The sequence below is a fragment of the Sus scrofa genome, chromosome 1, assembly GCF_000003025.6.
Source record: "Sus scrofa isolate TJ Tabasco breed Duroc chromosome 1, Sscrofa11.1, whole genome shotgun sequence".
Taxonomy (NCBI): Eukaryota; Metazoa; Chordata; class Mammalia; order Artiodactyla; family Suidae; genus Sus; species Sus scrofa.
Window position 1 is genome coordinate 15,218,354 of NC_010443.5, and position 21,123 is coordinate 15,239,476.

Consider the following 21,123-nt stretch of genomic DNA (forward strand, 5'->3'; position numbering starts at 1 on the left):
TCCTGTTGTGGAGCAGTGGTTAACGAATCTGACTAGGAACCATGAGGTTGTGGGTTCGATCCCTGCCCTTGCTCAGTGGGTTAACGATCCGGCGTTGCCGTGAGCTGTGGTGTAGGTTGCAGACGCGGCTCGGATCCCGCGTTGCTGTGGCTCTGGCGTAGGCCGGTGGCTACAGCTCTGATTTGACCCCTAGCCTGGGAGCCTCCATATGCCGAGGGAGTGGCCCAAGAAAATGGCAAAAAGACAAAAAACAAAAAAACCCAAAAACAAAAACAACAAAAAAACCAAAACATACAGTTGTATCTGTTCCTTTTCGGATTCTTTCCCCATATAGGTTATTACACAGTATTGAGTAGATCACCCTGTGCTACACAGCAGGTCTTTGTTTACAGGTAACTTCTTCCTGGTCTTTGAATAAAGAGTTTATTCTAATGTTATAAAATCCCTGACAGAGTATATAAAAAGGAAGGAATCCTTCTCTATTTTATGTGGCTAACATGTCACTCATAAATACAGATGCAAAGATTCTTCTTAAAACATTAGAAATCCAATAAGCAAAATTTAATTATACATAAAAAAGATAATAAAAGGTTCATTTAATATCTGTAACTAATTTACAATATTAACAGATTAAAGAGAAAAACCAGAGTTCCCATCGTGGTGCAGTGGAAACGAATCCAACTAGGAACCAGGAGGTTGCGGGTTTGATCCCTGGCCTTGGTCAGTGGGTCAAGGGTCCGGCATTGCCGTGAGCTGTGGTGCAGGTCACAGATTTGGCTCAGATCTGGCATTGCCGTGGCTCTGGCATAGGCCGGCAGCTGTAGTTCTGATTAGACCCCTAGCCTGGGAACCTCCATATGCCAAGGGTGCAGCTGTGAAAAGACAAAAAAAAAAAAAAAAAAAAGGGAAAAACCATATCATCTCAATAGAGGAATACCATTATTCAGTATCTATTCAGTGCAAAAGCCTGGCAGACTAGGAACAGAAGGGGGTTTTCTTAACCTGATAAAAAGCATCAACTTCAATGCTACAGAAGACATCATACTTGGGGAGAAGCTATTAAACATATTCTCTTTCTGATCAGGAATAAGAACACAGGCCGTGCTATCACCACTCCTATTTAATACTGCCCTGCAGCTAGAAACACATGGTTGATGAAGAAAAAAAGTATAGATTAGAAAGGAAGAAACAGAACAGGCACTGTTTTCATACATGTTGTCCGCATAGTATGTCTAAAGTATCTATAGCTAAATTAGAACAATTAATGAGAGAAGTGTTTTTTTTTTTTGGTCTTTTTGCTATTTCTTGGTCTTGGGCCGCTCCTGCAGCATATGGAGATTCCTAGGCTAGGGGTCCAGTCAGAGCTGTAGCCACTGGCCTACACCAGAGCCACAGCAACGCGGGATCCGAGCCGCGTCTGCAACCTACACCACAGCTCACGGCAACGCCGGATCGTTAACCCACTGAGCAAGGGCAGGGATCGAACCCGCAACCTCATGGTTCCTAGTCGGATTCGTTAACCACTGCGCCACGACGGGAACTCCAATGAGAGAAGTTTTTAAGTCATGGGGATTTAATATATATTATGGCGATTATAGTTAATAATGATGTATTGTATATTTCAAAGTTGCTAAGAGAGTAGATCTTAAAAGTACTCCACAAGGAAAAGAAAAAAATTTTAAACTATGTATGGTGACAGACATTAATTATTGGTGATCATTTCACAATGTATACAAATATTGAACATTATTTCAATGTACATCCGAAACTAATATAATGAATGTCAGTTATAGCTCATTAAAAAAATTTAGGGAGGTCATTGGAGATACATATATACATGAATATGATATATATATTCCTATATATATGTGAACCCAGAAGTAACCTGTTAAACTATTTCAAAATACAAAGCACATGGAACAAATCTATAAAAGGATACAGGAGGCCTTTGTGCAATAAATTGTTCATGTTTATCAAAATACATGTCAAGAGACCTGAATCAGTGAAGAGAGATCCCCCGTTCTTAGACGTAAAGCTGCTCTAGTGATTTAATGGCATGCCAATAAAAACACTGAAAAGTCCTGAAAAGATTCAAAAACACATAGAAAAGTGAAAAAAGCCAATAACAGACCATGCACATTGAAGAAAGAGAGCTACCAGGGTCCAGTGCCCTACAGGCTCTCAGTGTAGCACAGACACGATCATGTATAAATAGACCAGTGCAAGCACACAGAGGTGCAAAAAAGCCTACACATGTATGGAGAATTGATTTATCACTAAGTAGGCTTGAAGATCAGATAGGCAGGATTAATTAAATAAACAGCGCTAGGCCAGGTGGTTACTGATACTGAAAAAATAAAATTAGGTCTGGTCACTGTATCACAAACCAAAAATCAGTAGAGTGTGACAGTTAATCTTCTGTGTCACCTTGGGTGATGGCATACCCAGATATTATTATTATACGTCTTCAAACATTATTCTGCATATTTCTCTGGGGGTGTTCTTAAATGAGAATAACATTTAAATCGATAGACATTGAGGAAAGCAGATTGCCCCCCCAATATTGTAATGGGCCATATCCAATCAGCTGAAATCCTGTTTAGAACAACAAAAAATCTTTGCAAGAGAAAATTCTCCAGCAGACTGCCTTGAGATTGGAACTGGAACACTGGCTCTCCTGACTCTCTAGGACTGGCCCCCTCTGTAGATTTTTGGACTTAGCATGAGCCAATTCCTTACAATAAATCTCTTTATATAAGTACATATCCTATTGGTTGTGGAGGTACCCCCTCAGCACACCGTGTTTCTTTTTTGGCCACCCCGTGACATATGGATTTTTCTGGCTAAGGATAAGATCTAAGTTTTGACTTACACAGCAGCTGTGGCAAAGCCAGATCCTTAACCCACTGTGCTGGGCTGGGGATCGAACCTGCATCCCAGCTCTAGATGCAGCATGGATCCTTCTGCACCACAGTGGGAACTCCAAGACACTGTGTTTTAAAAGAATGAATCATAGGATTTCTGCTGTGACACAGCTAGTTAAGGATCTGGTGTTGTCACTGCAGTGGCTTGGGTCACTGCTTTGCCCTGGATTCGATCCATGGCTATAGAACATTCACACGCCAGGCCCGCAGCCAAAAATAAAAAATAAAAAATAAGGGGTTAATTAAAAAGAATCCCCCAAGTATTAGTTCTACTGCACCAAGAATAGTCAGCCCTTTGGAAGACAGGATATGAATTTAAAATGATTGGGGCTAAAATGGACAAGTTCAAGGGTCATAGGATTTTCCACTGTGCAAAAAATGGAAAAAAAAAACAAGCTGAATAAACATAAGAGGCAGTTAGGTTATTTGTGGAATGATATCAAAAGGAAGTAGAAATTAAAATGCATCAAAAATATTACTATGGAGTTGTTTCATGTAAGAAGGAATGAGATGGATAATAGAGAATAGAGGATGAAGATCAATGTTCTTTTATTATTCAATTATTGAAAATGTTTCCCTGATACAGATTATGCCAGGCATGAGAGATACACAAATTAATATAACACAGTCTCAAGGAATTCAGAGTTGAGTAGGGAGAATCACAACTAGGCATTCAAAATAATAGTAGGAGGAGTTCCCGCTGTGGCTCAGCGATAATGAATCTGACTAGAATCCATGAGGATGCAGGTTTGATCCCTGGCCTCGCTCCGTGTGTCAGGGATTTAGTATTGCGGGGAGCTATGGTGCAGGTTGCAGACGTGGCTCAGATCCTGAGTGGCTGTGGCTGTGGCTGTGGCATAGGCCAGCAGCTAGCTGCAGCTCCATTTTGACACTGGGAACTAGCCATATGCCACGAGTGTGGCCCTAAAATGCCAAAATAATAACAATGAGAAGCAGCAGCAGAAGCCCTAGTGGAGTGCAGCAGGAGAATGCTAAATTTCCCTGGCTTCCCGATGCTCCTCTTGTATGACCCTCCACCCACCTCTGTGCCTACTAATCTCAGGCCCTGTTACAATCATCACTGGCTCGGAACCATGACTTTACATGGAAAAGGAAGAGGTACCCAGAATTAGGGTGAGCAGAAAATGCAGCCATCGTCAAACAGAGCGCATGCGTTACGATGAACACAAACAGGATTATAAATCAGGCAGCGAATTTTTACAGGTCACAGACAGACTGGAGTGTGGGAAAATATCGGACTAGGAGTCAAGAGACTTTGATTTCATGTCTGATTAGTCCCCACATAGATGTACGATGCTAAACCAGACCTGGAATCCTCCTGCACCTCGGTAGTTTTAGCTCTGTGAAGACTGAACTGGACTCGACAGTTTCTAAGCTCTCTCTAGTACTAAAGCCCTTGGATTGGGATAATTTTCAGAGCGCATAACAGGGAAAGAGAATATCAGATTTATCTTATAAAGGGAGAGACAGGTTTTTTTTGGAAAATGGAAGTTAACACGGATTTGAAGTCCGAACTCAAGGAGTGCTTGTAGCAAGAGGTGTTTGGAACAACATCAGAACTCTTGAGGATTTACTATAATATCTGTTGATTTGGTCTTGCATTTGATATAATGGTGAAGTTCTAAGCTAAAAGGAAGTGCTCAAGTGTCTGGTATTAACGAGTGAATTTGGGATTCAGAGTAAAGATTTTACCCTTTATTCACACACAGCTCTGCATGTTGGACAAAAGTGGAGGGTCTCAACCCCAGGCCTCAGATTTGACACCTGGCTGGGCTGATGACACTGCCCACAGGCCCCAAACCCATCAAACCTCAGCGTCCTTGTCTGTAAAGTGAAATAACATCTCCCTCTCCTCGAACAAAGAATTGCCAAGATGACTAAACAAGACCCATGGTGGTGTTTCATAATGGCACACTTGTTATTTGTTTACGCTATGCAATTAATCATTGGTGCGGTATTTGTGTACACAGCACATCAATGAAGAAATCAGATTTGGCAGTTTGTGTAATGTATCAATCGCGGAAGAGAAAAAGAAACTCTAAACTTTTATTCAAAAATCATTAATCAAACTGAAGTCAGTCAGACAAAGACAAATATATGAGATCACTAATATGTGGACTCTAATGAAAAAAACAATGCAGAGCTTACTCACAAAACAGCAGCAGATTCAAAGATTTCGAAACCACACGTACCAAGGGGGAAACTTCGGGGGTGGGAGTTAACTTAGCGCATTGGGACTGACAGATGCGTAATTCGTACTATGTATGGAATGGATGAGTAACAGGGACGTACCATGTAGGGAGGGAAATCTATTCAATACAGTGTAGTGGCCTATATGGGAAAAGCGTCTGAAAAGGAAACTATATCTATAACGGATTCACTTTGCTGTCTATCTGAAACACAACACTGTAAGTCAATTACACGCCAACAAAATGTTTTAAGAAAATGAGCAACCACTGGAACATTTCTTATTCTCCTTTTGAAAATCCCTAAGAACAAAATGAAAAGGAAAAAAGAAAAAAAAACCCTACACCTTTGCTGTGGACAGGAAAAGAATCCTTTCAGATGTACGTGAATTCTATACATGGCAAGACAGGCTCACATCGAGTCTTTTAAAATGTTAAAAGAGAATTTGGGTTTTCTAAGCAAAGCTCTCTGAGAACGAATCCGGTGCTCTAACAGTTATAAAGTGAAATCATAATAAACAGACACAGAAGGAAAATAGTGCTACATGAAATCTGATGAGATATAGCATCAGGGAACCAAAAAAAAAAAAAAAAAAAAACTGATCCGTACAAACACTGAAAAACCTCACCCACAAAAGCAATCACTCGAACCCTTCTGTTCTTCATTCAGGAAGCAGAGTCTCCCTCCTCCCATTACCACGGGGTTAGAAAATGTTGACATAAATTTCAGTTTAGCCTCTTGGTACTAAAACGTGGTTACACGATGTTCCTTTCCAAAACACTGTTTAGAAATAACTTGGTGGGTGTGACTAATTAGTTGATCTGACTGAACTCTAAGTGCCCCATAATGGTGATTTGTGAAAAAGGAGACATTCTAGAAAACTGTGGTGATTACACAGGTTGGAATGTTTCAAGGGCTCAGCTCTGCTTCATCTTAATTAAGAAGTTTGTTTTACTAGAAACGAAGCACGGCACTTACACTGGGCCCGCCTCCGTGCATCTTCAGAGCCCGCACTGTCGCCACCAGCACCACGACATTGGGCACCAAGCCAGAAGCTCGACACTTGATGTTGAAGAATTTCTCCATTCCAATATCAGCACCAAACCCAGCTTCAGTGACTGGGGAGAATCAAGGGGGAAATGCGCTGTTATCGTCACAAAACAACAGTAAGTTCTGACAGTCATTGGTACGGTTCGAATTCAAAGGTCTCTCTACACCACCGTATCCTATGCATCGACAAACCTAAAAAGGTTTTTCCACAGTTTTAGAAAATGTTCTGCTTCCTTACATTCGGTAAAAAGAGAATACTCTATGCTGCTTCACACCACTCACTGTTCCTTAAGGATTCATGGCCATGGCCAAGATTTTTCTTCAAGTATAGAAAGTCAAGGCGAAGCTTTTCTTAACACAGATGGGATTTTTCAACTTTTTAATCGGGTTCCAAATTGTGTCAAAGAACCTTGCTAGCATGATTACCATAGACGATCTTTTCTTACTCTCTGTATCATACACAGAGAATCACTTATTCGAAAGCCATCTGGTCCTTCCTGCTGATGGACGAAAGTGAAGTTAGTTGAGTGGCTTACGGAGGTTGAGCATCAGGCTTGATAATGAGATAGCGGCATCTTTATTTCATAACCACAACATGGAGTCATCTTTAGCCATCCCTCCCCCTGCCCCCAAATTGCTAGAAATGTTACCGAGGCAGTTATGGACGTAGTGGGGAGAATATCTAAGACTCCCTTTCAAGATAACACGCCTGACACCTGGTCAGCAGCATCTTCATACACAAAGCAGAGCTGTGGACCAGCCATGCCAGCAGCCCTGGGGGCTTATGAGAGATGCAGACTCTTGGGCTCTATCCCAGAACGACTGAATCAGAACCAGCATTTTGATAGGATCCCCCACTGAGATGCATGCCCTTTAAAAGCTGAGAAGCACACTGCTCTAGGAAAGGCATACTATTAATGCAACAGCAAGTAAATATATTTATGGAATAGGCACTATATACTCACAGTACAACCAAGGCCATAATTTATGGCAGAAATAGGAATAGGCAGTAAAAGAACTTACTAAAATAAAATAAAAATGACCTAACATGTGAACAAATGAGGGTATTGATCCCGAACATTCATTGAACACACACATTTTAACAAAAAGAAATACAAACAATAAAATAACCCCAGTAATTTCAGACCAAAAAGTCAACCAGTTCTAATTCTTCATGGTTTCCTTTTGGCATGCATATGCCTATATAATTTTTATAGAATAGGTAGAATTTGTAGTCTGCTCTTTAAAATTCTACAGCACTTTCTTGCTGTATGACAACCTTTTAAAATGTATGATTATAAGTGGCAGCTTACACTTTTGTTAAGTTGATGTACGAAGATTTGCAAAATTGTTCCCCCTGTTATTAGATGTTTGGATTTTTTCCAATATAAATAATGCTGCAAAAATATCTGTGCATATTGGCTTTAGCCTCTTTCAAAATATATTCTTGGAATAAATTCCCAAGGGTGAGAGTATGATGCCAGAGGATATAAAATTTTTTTACGACTGTTGATATGCTTTTGACAAATTGAAAAATATTCCTTTGAAAGTATTCAATTTGGAACGAACATAGCTACAAGTCATTTTTCCCCCTTTATTATATTTTCTTTGAACAAATGATGTAGCAGGACAATTTAAAGAAGGAAAAGATACTCCTTTTAATATGTATTTGGGCCAATTCTAGTGATTTTTTTTTTTTTTTTTTTTTTTACTGCGGCTGGCCCTTGCTATCCACGGGGGATGAGTTCTAGCAGGACTAGAACTAAGATCTGAGGATGCTTATATAAAGCCCCCCATATACAATGGAGCATTGCAGTGAATAGAGTCAACCATCCGGATCCAGGGATGCAAAGAGCTGACCTTAGTTAAAGGTCAAACCCAGAGAAGACTGTTGACAGTGTTACTGGGATTGTTACCCCTATCTCAGTGGTACTCCTGGTAACACAAATGCTAACTTTAGTGTCCTGGTGGTACGGCGGACCCCAGAAAAGGAATATTCCATTGACTTGGTCAAAGGTCATTATCGAGTAGACTCCTAGTAGGGAAAAATGGACGTAAGGTCATTCATACCAGATTAGAGTGACTGTCCCTCTGGTTGGTACTACAGGCAGACAGGATCCAGAATCCCTCCAGCTGTGCAGCCTGGGAGAGTGATTTAACCTACGTGAGCCTCAGTGTCCTCTTTGGACTTGTGGGAAGGGTTAAGTGAGACATCACATGGAAGACAGTGAGTTATTGCTTTTTGGTGCATGGCAGGACCTCACAAAAATGGTCAACATCACTATTACCAAACGAACAATTTCCCACTCGCTAGAAATTATATTCAATACTTAAACATCTGTCGGTGTCCTGCTATACCCAGGCATTTTTTGCAGTGGTAGAAGCCCAGTTTTAGGGTCCCGCACCTCAAGCACTCCAAGTACACGGAGGAGAGACCATCACGCTATTGGATCCGAGAGCTTTCTGCCTGGGAGGTCAGGAGAATAGGCTCAGTGGGGGTGGGCTGGGAGGTGGGGGGCGGGCTGGGAGGAACAGATAGGATTGCTCCAGGCAGAGAAAAAAGGGGTTGGGTTGGGGAGTGGGGAGAGGGGCAGAGATGAAAGGATTCACCGAGAAAGCAGAGAGCAGAATCAGCTAGTCAAGAAGAGACACGGTCTGTGATGTTGGCAAAAGCATCATTTTAACCGGCAAGTCCCGTCTCTGGTCTCATCAGTCCAGAGGAGCAGGGCCGTGGCTTCCAAAAGCAAAGGGATATGGAGGCAAATCATGTGAAGAAAAGAGAAAACTGAAGGCAGTGCTAAGGTCTCGGACTCTGAAAACTGTTCTGAAATTACTGATTACTGCAGGCAATCCTTTTTGTTTTCAAAGAGAGCCCACGGAAAGGGCAGGATGGCGTGGAGTCAGTAAGACCAAACGTAAGGACCACCTAATAAGGTATCACTGACCAGTGTTAATGTGGACATGACACTGAGGAGGCTCCATAAATGTGTGAGTCCCTGGGGTGGAGGGGAGTGAGGGGGGTTGAGGGAAGGGAGTCTGGCTTTGAGAAGAGGACAAACCACTGTCACTGGCAAGGTGCATCTCCTAGGCAATTCCTGGAAGTGGTCAACATCAAAAACCCTTAAGTTAAATTTTCCTAAGATCAGAAACAAGCAATTTATTCCCTTACTGTCTCTCTCTCTCTCTTTTTTTTTTTTTTTTGTCTTTTTGCCTTTTCTAGGGCTGCTCCCGAGGCATATGGAGGTTCCCAGGCTAGGGGTCTAATCGGAGCTGGCCTACGCCAGAGCCACAGCAACGCGGGATCCGAGCCACGTCTGCAACCTACACCACAGCTCACGGCAACCCTGGATCCTTAACCCACTGAGCAAGGCCAGGGATCGAACCCGCAACCTCGTGGTTCCTAGTCGGATTCATTAACCACTGAGCCACAATGGGAACTCCATTCCCTTACTGTCTTTGCTGCTCTCTATAAATTTTAAAAGAGATACAGGCTAAGGAATTATTTAATGTGGACTGTGGTACAGACTTGTTCGTGAGTCACGAAGTAAGGACATTCGCTAGGATTTAGCATTCCTGAAAAGCACGTAACGTAGACTTCTGAAAGCGGCATGTTTTCATAGGCTTGCAAGAAACTGCAGCTGCTACAGTGTTTACTTATCTTGGCCATTTCGTGTGTGTGTGTGTGTGTGTGTGTGTGTGTGTGTGTGTGTGTGTGTGTGTGTAGGGGGGTTCTAGCTACTCAATCTACAGTTTGAATGGAAAAAGGAAACGCTGACATACTCTTCTTGTGTGAGCACAGAAGCTGGAAGATGGTGATTCTATAGCATGGCTTAATTCATGCTTCGAAACCCCAAATCTGCTCAGAAAGGAAGTGTCGGTGGGTCTGCTTTGGGAAGGGACTATTTGGACAACTTCTGTGAGGAACCTGCCCAGGACACAGAGCTCTGGGTTCTGCTGAAAGTAAAAACCAATACTGGACAACCAGGTGGCTGGCTGTCCCTGCTGATCTGCAAGGACACCCTGAGTCACATGGTACAACATGAACAGAAACACCAAGAAAGGTACAGCTGCAGGCACCCTTGATATCTATGAAATTCTTCAATGAGGAAGAAAGAAGATCGTTGCATGTAAATTATTCTACCACATCTCCAACTTCCTGCACGCAAAGAAGTTGCAATGACAATTAGGACTCAGATTTTAGAGTAATCATGGATCTGCTAACTTAAAAAAAAAAGCATTAATGTCATGACATTACGGGCAGGCCTTATATGATATGGGTTCACAAGTTCCCATTGTGGCTCAGTGTTAAGGAACCAGATTAGGATCCATGAGGATGTGGGTTCGATCCCTGGCATCTCTCAGTAGGTTAAGGGCCCAGCATTGTCAATGAACTGCGGTGTAGGTCACAGATGAGGCTTGGATCAGGTGTTGCTGTGGCTGTGGCTGGCAGCTGCAGCTCTGATTGGACCCCCAGCCTGGGAACTTCCATATGCATTAACTTCAGCCCCAAAAAGCAACAAAGAAAGAAAAAAAGAAAGAGAGAAAGAAAAAAGAGAGAAAGAAAAGAAAAGAAAAGATACGGGTTCATAAAATTCCAGAGCTCTGAGGGACCCCAGGGGATAACATACTCTAAACTCCTCGAGTCTCCTATGGACGCCTGGCCGAGAGCTATCCTTTCTGTAATTACACACTCTCTGCCATTCTGCTCAAATGCACTCTTTTTTTTTTTTTTTTTTTTTGCTGTTTTAGGACTGCACCCCCGGCGTATGGAGGTTCCCAGCTTAGGCGTCGAATCAGAGCTGCAGCTGCCGCCTACACCACAGCAATCTGAATCCAAGCCTCATCTGCGACCTACACCACAGCTCATGGCAACATGGGATCCTTAACCCACTGAGTGAGGCCAGGGATCGAACCCACATCCTCATGGATCCTAGTAAGGTTCTTTAACTGCTGAGCCACAAAGGGAACTCATCAAACATATTAAATATATACACTGCAGCGTTTAAGAACAAACTTTGCTCATCTCAAAGCAAAGATGAGCCGAACTTCTCTTACCTTGCCAGGCATCTAAGCACTTATCAATGTGCTCTGGTCTTCAGTTAGCGAGGAAACAGAGCTGCTAGCATATTTTTAACAGGACAAAGATGAGAAAGATTGATTCATTGCCTAATGACAAAGGAATGTCTTTCTGACCTTTCTTTTTCATTTTTGCTCCTGCTTGAATTCCCTCTGGCACTTTAAAATGCTTAATTTTTTTACCAGTATGTAGGTAAACGTGAGTCAACACTCTCTCACATTTACTTCTGGATGCTCTCATGGGTGAGCACATGTACGGAAACCCATTTCTATGGAATCACAATCCTAAGTGTGGGTCACTTGTTCTCAGCGGGGGACAGGTGGCATTATCTGGAGTCATTTTGGGTTACCGTAACTGGTGTTTAGGAAGGAGAGGCTGGGGATGCTGCTAAATATCCTAGAATGTGGCGGACAGCCACCCCATCTCCCCCACCCAAAAACCACCCAGAATAATCCATTCCAAATGCCAAAACACGTAGACACTCTGCTCTAGTTCAAACATGGCAAAGGAGCCTTGTTAGTTTCTAGATACTCTTCCTAGAAGGATACGCCTTTATGCGAAGACAGGGCTGTTCAGGATTGCTATGAAATGCTTGAATGTTGTTGCCATCATAGCCAACGGAACTTTTTGCTGTGTCACTAAGGGCTCTGTTATTCCTTGTGATTCGATTTTTAGATTAGAATTTTCGCATTTCAGAGCCACTTGACAACGTTAGTAATTCTCTCCATGATACATGCAAGAAATATATACAGCAAACATAAAACAGGGTGAGTCCCTCTTCCATTCCACATGAACTCGAATTTATGAACTGCTAGAGGTCTCCCAGAAGAACCAGCCTCTGTCTAGCTCAAAATAGGTTGATAAGAAATGACAGGGCAGATTTTGCTAACTTAATCCTCAAAAGAATTTGTTATAAACGGAGGGAGAAATTAAACTGTAGCTTTCCTTCCACTAGTCACGTCACTTTCTCAGGACAAATCAGAAAGAAAAATAAAAGCTTTGTGTAGCAATAAGGGAGTTTAGGTGCTGGACTGGGCTTCACTCTGAAGCGCTGTGGGCTATAACTGCTGAACACCACCGAAGGAAACTGAACTCTTCAAACGGCCAGTCTCTGCCCTGTGTAAACACTCTTACGCAGCTGCATCTGTTTGCAGATAAACTCAGGACAAATGGACTCAAAGACCCACATGAGTTCTGACCTGGAGCTCAAGGTGGGCTGGCCTCGGAGGATTTTAACTATTTTTTCAGTGACTAGAAGGCGACTAAGTAAACAAGGATGAATCAATACATGACAGAGGGGTGTTCCTGTCATGGCCCAGTGGAAATGAATCTGACTGGGAACCATGAGGTTTTGAGTTCGATCCCTGGCCTCGCTCAGTGGGTTAAGGATCCACTGTTGCGGTGAGCTGTGGTGTAGGTCATAGACGCGGCTGGGATCTGGCGTTGCTGTGCCCGTGGCATAGGCTGGCAGCTGTAGCTCCAATTGGACCCCTAGCTTGGGAACCTCCATATGCTGTGGGCATGACCCTAAAAAGACAACAACAACAACAACAACAACAAAAAGTCTGTGAAATTTTACAAAAAATTAAATCCTTTCCGCTCTTTTGGATTTGTCTCTTTAAGCGGTGATACTCTTTGGCTTTATTAAATGTCTTAGGTTCTAATTCTCATCAAGTATAGAGATTCAGCTGGGCTTGTATCAGGAGATTTAAAGAAGAAGCCAGTAAAAAAAGAAAGAAAACCTCCAATATTAATGTTAACATGTGCCTTTCCTCTTTCTTACCTTCGTGGTGACGGCTGTGTTTACACACATTAGGAGACGTTTGGTAGTTACGGGGAAAAGGAAAGACAAGCTAATCAAAGAATAAAAAGGACGCAGGTCCACATAATCTCTCCATTTCTGGTAGCAATAAAAACTTTGAAAATACCAGTCATGCCACTTAGATGCATTTTGGTATCAGGACCCAGAATTTCTTTCCTCTAGAGAATTAATTAGGTAAAGACACTGGATCATGTTATTTGATCATGTTATTTAATCACCTTGTTTTGTAAAATGATTTTGACCAAAGTGCAATTTGATTTGGAAAAAAATGTTTCGACGGAAATTAAACTTTACATGCTATTTTTTTAACTCCCTTAGAAAAAGCCCACTGAATTAAATTCATAAACCCATTATCCAAATAGCTGCCATCTTCTTGTAGGGATCATGACCATTTGTACAATGTCATTGCTATGACTAAGGTTTTAACCCTCCGGTTTTTGCAAACAGTGATATCCTGGAGCTCGGGCTAGAGACCTGGATTTCTGGACGTTTCCATGGCGGCAGAGCTGTTCTCTTGCAGCTCCTGAGAAGCAGACACTAGTAAAATAACTTGAAACAAATTCTGAAAGGCTTTGCTACTAACAGGCCTTAACCTAAAGCAATGGAGAGATGAAACAGAACATTTTTCTTTGTGCAGTTTGTGAAAACAAACCCAAGGAAGAAAAAAGCACAAATGTCAAAAGGTAAAATACATTTTGTCTTAAAGGTTCCCAGGAAAAAAAAAACAACCTCAAAAAAACCCTGTGTTAGCTGCTTCTACAAGTGCAACAAGTCCAGCAAGAGAAATCAAGATTTGTGAGTTTGAAAATATAGTAAATATACCAACATTCCTAGGATGACCACTTTGCTTATAGAAAAATAAACTTCAGACAGAAGAAGGAAAACTTTTTAAACTTGAAACCTGGAAGATCCCACAACATATTTAACTAAATAAAAGCGGGCAGAATTTCTGAACTGAAGATAGAGAGAAATTAGTGTTCTACGTACTCGATTTACTGGGTTGCACCTGGAATCAAAAAAAAAAGAAAGAGGATGGGAAGTATGAGGATCCATCACACATGATAAGAGGAAGAAGTCTTGTTTCATAAGACATTGATTCCACTTTCGCACATGTGTGTGCATGTGGGCACATGCATTTTGTGATTTATATAAAATGTACTTTATGTGCTGGGTTTCAGTCGGCACATCCAAGAGCCACTGGCGCAGACTCTGCTCTGCAGATTTCTTGTCTAGGAAGGGGATGAGACAGACCGGCTGGAATTACAGTCCTGTCTAGCCCTACTGAGTTCTCCCAATAAGATCAATTTAATGGTTACTCGAGCCTGGCCCCATGCTGCTCAGCAATGGGACAAACAGCACAGGCAGCTTAAAGCATTGCCGACTCCGATCTCAGTGTGAACAGCCATTGTCAATATACTTAGGGGCGCAGATGCAATGTTACTCTCACTGACCCAGTGGCTCTCTTTTGGGGTGTGGAGGCAGGAACGGCTGACATGGGCCTTTCCATGTTTCTTTCTGTGTATCTGACATGGTCACCTGATCAGACAAAGCCTGATGGGAGGGATGAGTGTATTCTTTCTTTGGCTTAATTTAAAAATAGCCTTCTTCTGTTGGTAAAATGAATATACATGTTATTGGAAACATATTATCGATAAATTATTGGAAACCTTGGTGTGAATGAGAAAACCATTTTCACTGTAATTTATGTTCCCGGATCTCTTTGTACCCTTGACAAAGGACATGCCCTTGAGATGTGCCGGTAAACACAGTAGGCAGCAGTCGGGGTAATTCTCATGTTCCCATCTCTGCACCTCTACCCATTCCTAAGTGCAGAAGAAACTAAAATTTGCCTCACTCTTCTTTTTTTATAAACAAAGGCCAAATTTTCATTTTACCACTTCTCTTTATCCTGGTCTTGGTATGTCCAAAAAACCAAACAACCTCATCAAAAAATGGGCAGAAGTTCTAAACAGACAATTCTCCAAAGAAGACATACAGATGGCCAAAAAAATACATGAAAAGATGTTCCACATCACTCATTATTAGAGAAATGTACATCAAAACCACTCTGAGGCACCACCTTATACCAGCCAGAATGGCCATCATCAAAAAGTCTATAAACAATAAGTGCTGGAGAGGGTGTGGAGAAAAAGGAACCCTATTACACTGTTGGTGGGATTATAAATTGGTGCAACCACTATAAAGCAGTATGGAGATGCCTCAGAAAACTAAACATAGAGCTACCATTTGATTCAGCAATTCCACTCCTGGCATCTTTCCCGAGAAAACCATGACTCGAAGAGACACATGTACTCCAATGTTCATTGCAGCATTATTTGCAATAGCCAAGACATGGAAACAATCTAAATATCCATCGACAGAGGAGTGGATCAAGATGATGTGGTATATATACACAATGGAATATTACTCAGCCATTAAAAGGAACCAAATACCAGCATTTTTAGCAACATGGATGGACCTAGAAACTATCATGCTAAGTGAAGTTCGCCATACAATGAGACACCAACATCAAATGCTATCACTGACATGTGGAATCTGAAAAAGAACACAATGAACTTCTTTGCAGAACAGATGCCAACTCACAGACTTTGAAAAGCTTATGGTTTCCAAATGAGACAGGTTGGGGGGTGGGGGATGCACTGAGGGTGTGGGATGGAAATGCTATAAAATTGGGTTGCGATGATTGTTGTACAACTGTACATGTAAAAAAATTCATTGAGTAATTAAAAAACGAACACACTATGTCTTAGTGATGGCCAGTTTCCTTATATTCCTGCCTCAAAAGTCTATTAGGTTTTCTTTGTCGGAGAAGAGCACAACAGTGTGATTACATCAAACATTGCTAAGAAATTCCAAATGCCCGCATATAATTGTAATTTATTAAACTACATTAGGTAAGGGTGCAAATGGACTCTTTTCAGCATCCTCAGGCTGACAGGTCACAGCCAAGATGGGGTAAGATAGCAGTCAGACGATATAAATTTAAAAGTCATTGCACAGAGGGTATTTTTATTTTTAATCCTCAAAAAGCCTATGAATTTTAAAATCATTTTATGTTAACTGATCCCTGCAAGACAGTGTTTTGACAGGGGTCTTATTTTAACTCCATATTTTCTGATGGTAAGCAGAACTGCATTATGAGCCCACTATTTAAGATACACATAAATCCTACGTAGGGGTAGGCTAGATAACTCATCAAAAATAACTCTGTATTTTGTAGCACACAAAGAAACAGTGAAGGTCAGGTTAGACATTGCTGAAGTTCAAAACTCCTTTCAAAACTGTTTCCTCTTTTTTATTAAGTTACTGTTTTGATTAATTTATTTAATTACCCCCTCAAAAATTTGCCACTGGGCAAATACGCCAATGCCATAAAAAGCTTTTTATGCCAACCATAAAAAGCCTGGAGGAAGAGTTCCTCTGTGGCACAGCAGATTAAGGATCTAGTGTTGTCACTGCAGCGGCTTGGGGCGCTGCTGTGACCAAGGTTTGATCCCTGGCCTGGGAACTTCCACACGCTGTGGGAGTAGGAAAAAAAAAAAAAAAAAGCCTTCGAGGAAATTCAGACATATCTACCAGGAGATAAGTTATTCAGTTAACTGATGTGTATAGTAATATTTCACTTATAAACTATATATGTTATGCACAGGGCTATGTATGGATGGTATGGAATGAAATTGAACATTTAAAAGCTTAATAAAGAAGATTGGGAAGAGGGAAGGCTCAGAACTGGGGCTTAGACTCAAATCTCTGCTGCGCCCTGGCACTAGCTGGCTACCCTGGGGCAATGATTAACTCACTAGGATGCTCAGTTTTCTCACCTCTAAAGTGGTGCTATTCTGGGAATTGCCTCCTGGAGTTAGCGTAACACACAAAGCACCCAGCAGGATGCCCAGCGCACAGCAAGTCCTCAAGATGTAGGCATTTGGCAGGTAGGGCTAGGAGCCCAGGGATCTTACACCAAGCAGGACAGTCCCACAAAAACGTGTCCCCTCCCCTACAGGATTTTTCCCTCCAGAAGCTGGAAAACCTGATTATGATCATTAAGATCCGAGAGTCCTCCTCCTAATCTGTTTTACATAAAACATCAAAATCAAGCTATCGATATGTCGCAATTTTTTCTTCCTTTTTTTGGACTGCTTCCATGGCATGCAGAAATTCTTGGGCCAGGGATCAAACCTGTGCTACAGAAGCCACCCAAACTGCTTCAGTGACAACGCCGGATCCTTAATTTGCTGAGCCACAGAGGAACTCCAACCTCTGTCTTTTGTGTGTGTGTGTTTTTTTTTTTTTTCCTTTGTACGGCTGAACCTGTATCACATGGAAGTTCCCAGGCTAGGGGTTGAATCAGAGCTGCAGCTGATGGCCTACGCCATAGCCACAGCCACAGCCACACCAGATCCAAGCAACATCTGTGATGTATGCTGCAGCTTTGCAGGCAACGCAGGATCCTCAACCCACTCAGCGAGGCCCAGGATGGACCCACACCCTCACAAACACTATGTTAGGTTCTTAACTCGCTGAGCCACATGGGAACTCCTGAAATTCTTATACAGTTTATGGATAAGAACAATTTATGGATACACCCAACCTCTACGGAGTTCTTTGAATTGGGGAGACATTTACTCAGAAGCTGGGAATGTAGCAGAGAACACAAGGGCCAAAGTCTCAGTGTTCTAAGGCTTTCTATTCAGTGGAGAGAAGGACCGGCAGTGCCTACACACACATGCGCACATTTGGCAGAGGCAGCAGCGCAGCGGAGAGGGGTGCTGCGGAGGGGCTGGTGCACACAGCGGGGCTCCCTGACACTGAGGCTTGAGAGAAGGAAGGAAGCAAAGCCCACAGTCATGGGAGAGGGTTGAGAGTGAGAAGAGCACACACCAGGGCCCTGATGAGGAAGGAAGTATGCAGTACCCAAGCCAGATGCTAGAGCACCTTGGGGAAAGCAGGCCAGGAGATGAGATTAAGAAGGCAGGTGGGGGAGTTCCCGTCGTGGCGCAGTGGTTAACGAATCCAACTAGGAACCATGAGGTTGCGGGTTCGGTCCCTGCCCTTGCTCAGTGGGTTAACGATCCGGCGTTGCCGTGAGCTGTGGTGTAGGTTGCAGACACGGCTCGGATCCCGCGTTGCTGTGGCTCTGGCGTAGGCTGGTGGCTACAGCTCCGATTCAACCCCTAGCCTGGGAACCTCCATATGCCGCAGGAGCGGCCCAAGAAATAGCAAAAAGACAAAAAGACAAAAAAAAAAAAAAAAAAAGAAGGCAGGTGGGGGGCGTGGTGAGGAGATTATATTTGGGTCTCTTCCAAGAGATACCAAATATTAAGCTCCTGGGCTAGGACTCAAACTGGAGCTGCAGCTGCTGGCCTACGCCACAGCACCACTGTATCTGAGCCGCATCTGCGACCTATGCTGCAGCTTGCGTCAAGGCTGGATCCTTAACTCACTGATCAAGCCCAGGGATGGAACCCTCATTCTCATAGACATAAGTCTAGTTCTTAACCTGCTGAGCCACAATGGGAACTCCTGAAACTGTTTTATGCTGTGCTCATGTAGGATGTTGCCAGCATATTGATTCTTTCTTAGAGTAAAGCTCTTGCACAAAGGCATCAGGAAGGAGGTAAGAGTAGGAATGTCTGCTCATTATAACACCTGCAGTTTATTATTATTTTTAAAATTTTCTTATTTTTTTGTCTTCCTGCCTTTTATAGGGCCGCTCCTGCGGCATAGGGAGGTTCCCAGGCTAGGGGTCCAATCGGAGCTGTAGCCACCAGCCTACGCCAGAGCCAAGCAATGCGGGATCCAAGCTGTGTCTGCGACCTACACCACAGCTCATGGCAACGCCAGATCCTTAACCCACTGAGAAAGGGCAGGGATCGAACCCTCAACCTCATGGTTCCTAGTCGGATTCATTAACCACTGCGCCATGACGGGAACTCCAACACCTGCAGTTTGTAATAATCCATAACTGGGAAGAACCTAAATGCCTGTTGACAAGAGAATGGATAAGTGGTGGTATATTCACCAGCTGCTAGATGTAACAACTTGGAGAGACTCTTAGAAACCTCATGTTAAATGAAAAGGATGGCTTAGAGAAGATATGATAACTTCATTATTTTTGCAAACACTAAAATCTTTCCCCTTTTGTTTCAATAGTTAGCAAATAAGAGTTTCAGATTCAAAAAGGCAGACGTGGAGTTCCCGTTGTGGCTCAGCGGTAACGAACCCAACTAGGATCATGAGCATGCAGATTCGATCCCTGGCCTTGCTCAGTGGGTTAAGGATCCGGTGTTGCTGTGAGCCATGTTGTAGGTCGCAGACGTGGCTCGGATCCTGCATTGCTGTGGCTGTGACACGGGCCAGCACCTGCAGCTCCAATTCGTCCCCTAGCCTGGGAACCTCCATATGCCACACATGCAGCGCCCCCCTCCAAAAAAAGAAAAAATAAAGAGGCAAATGTACTAGAGTACCATGCACCTGTGGGGTTGCTGAGTTCCAGTGCATCCTGCTTGCTTCCTGGTTCTAATTACACAGCATTTTAAACAAGCCTTTCCAGGAGGATCCACCCAGTCTCAGATTCCTTCTACAGCTCACGTCCTAGATGCCTTTGTCTGAGAAGGGGATGAATAGCAGTGTTTTCTATTGTCAGAACGCATATACTTTCATTTGAGAGAATACATCAGTATTTGTGTGGGGTTTTTTTTGTTTGTTTTTGTTTTTTTGCTTTTTTTAGGGCCCCACTCATGGAGGTTCCCAGGCTAGGGGTTGAATCAGAGCTACAGCTGCCAGCCTACGCCACAGCCACACCAGATCTGAACCGTGTCTTCGACCTGCACCACAGCTCATGGAAACACTGGATCCTTAACACACCGAGTGAGGCCGGGAATAGAACCCGCATCCTCATGGTTCCTAATCAGATTCGTTTCCGCTGCACCACAACGGCAACTCCTGCATTAGTACTTGTGAAAATTTATCTTAAAAGTAAAGATCCCGAGCATGTTAAGGGGGGTGGGGGAACGCAGGTGGTGCCCACAATTCAGTTTGGGCCAGAGTCTGTGCTTTTGCCAGTCTTATTGCACCTTACCCTGATGTAGGTAAGGAGAAACCAGATTTGGGGAGGTTACTCAACATACCCAATGTCACAGCAGAGAGCGATTCAAACTCATGCAGTTGAAGCCTGCAATCACAACCCCGAGGAAAACCATTGCTCTGGGATGAAAATCATCACTATTACCAGGATTTTCAGTATTACAGCAGAAAATGACCAATAAACCAAATTGGCATCAAAATGACTGTCCCCCCCAAGAGAGTCTAACTTAATATTATTCTAACTGAATTTCACTGAAGCATTAAAGAATTAGCTTGTAAAATTTGGTGACCTGTAATTAACAAATCTTATTTCTAAGCTTAAAAAATGCTTGTGAAAATAGCTGACATATACAAAAGAACACGGGTAAGTTAGCAGCAATAACTAAAAACATGAAGATCAATACCCCAACGGGAAGAATGTTCGTACTTGTAACGGGGAGGCAGAGAAATGGGACCAGGGGAGGGTGGAGGGGAGTACACAAGACTTCGAATAATTTCCGATTCCAAATGTACCACAGAGAAAAGCAAGTAGAAACAAGGCTTCCAACTAAAAAGTGTTCAGTTACTTTATTAGAATAAGTTATACAGCTAGATACTTAATACTCATTGGTTCTGTTTTTTTTCTTCTAGAAAATCAGTTCTAGAAAACTGGCTATCATTATGGGCTCCTTTTTCTGCTGAGCCAAGGCCTTTACTGCGTATTATCTCGACCTGTGAAAGTTCTTTCTTCCTTTTCTTTTCAAAGTGCCAAGGGACTTTTTTTTTGACAAATATTCAGAATTGAACAACAAGGATCAACACAGGCAATAAGAACAGGAATTTTTCACTTCTCCAGAAAGGCCAGGTATCCCTACTGAATAAAGCTCAGCATCAACAGTTGGGAAGAGGTGATGCTTGAAATCTTCCTAGAAGAAAACCATAATCTCTTAGTGATA

General features: G+C 42.7%; 1 protein-coding gene across 1 annotated transcript in view; it reads right to left on the reverse strand.

Annotated features, from left to right (window-relative positions):
- MTHFD1L (methylenetetrahydrofolate dehydrogenase (NADP+ dependent) 1-like) overlaps positions 1–21,123 on the reverse strand; it is a 189,337-nt gene that overhangs the window by 77,425 nt on the left and 90,789 nt on the right. The window contains 1 exon segment of the mRNA XM_021086779.1: positions 6,111–6,250. Within this exon segment, the coding sequence (XP_020942438.1) occupies positions 6,111–6,250 (140 nt within the window).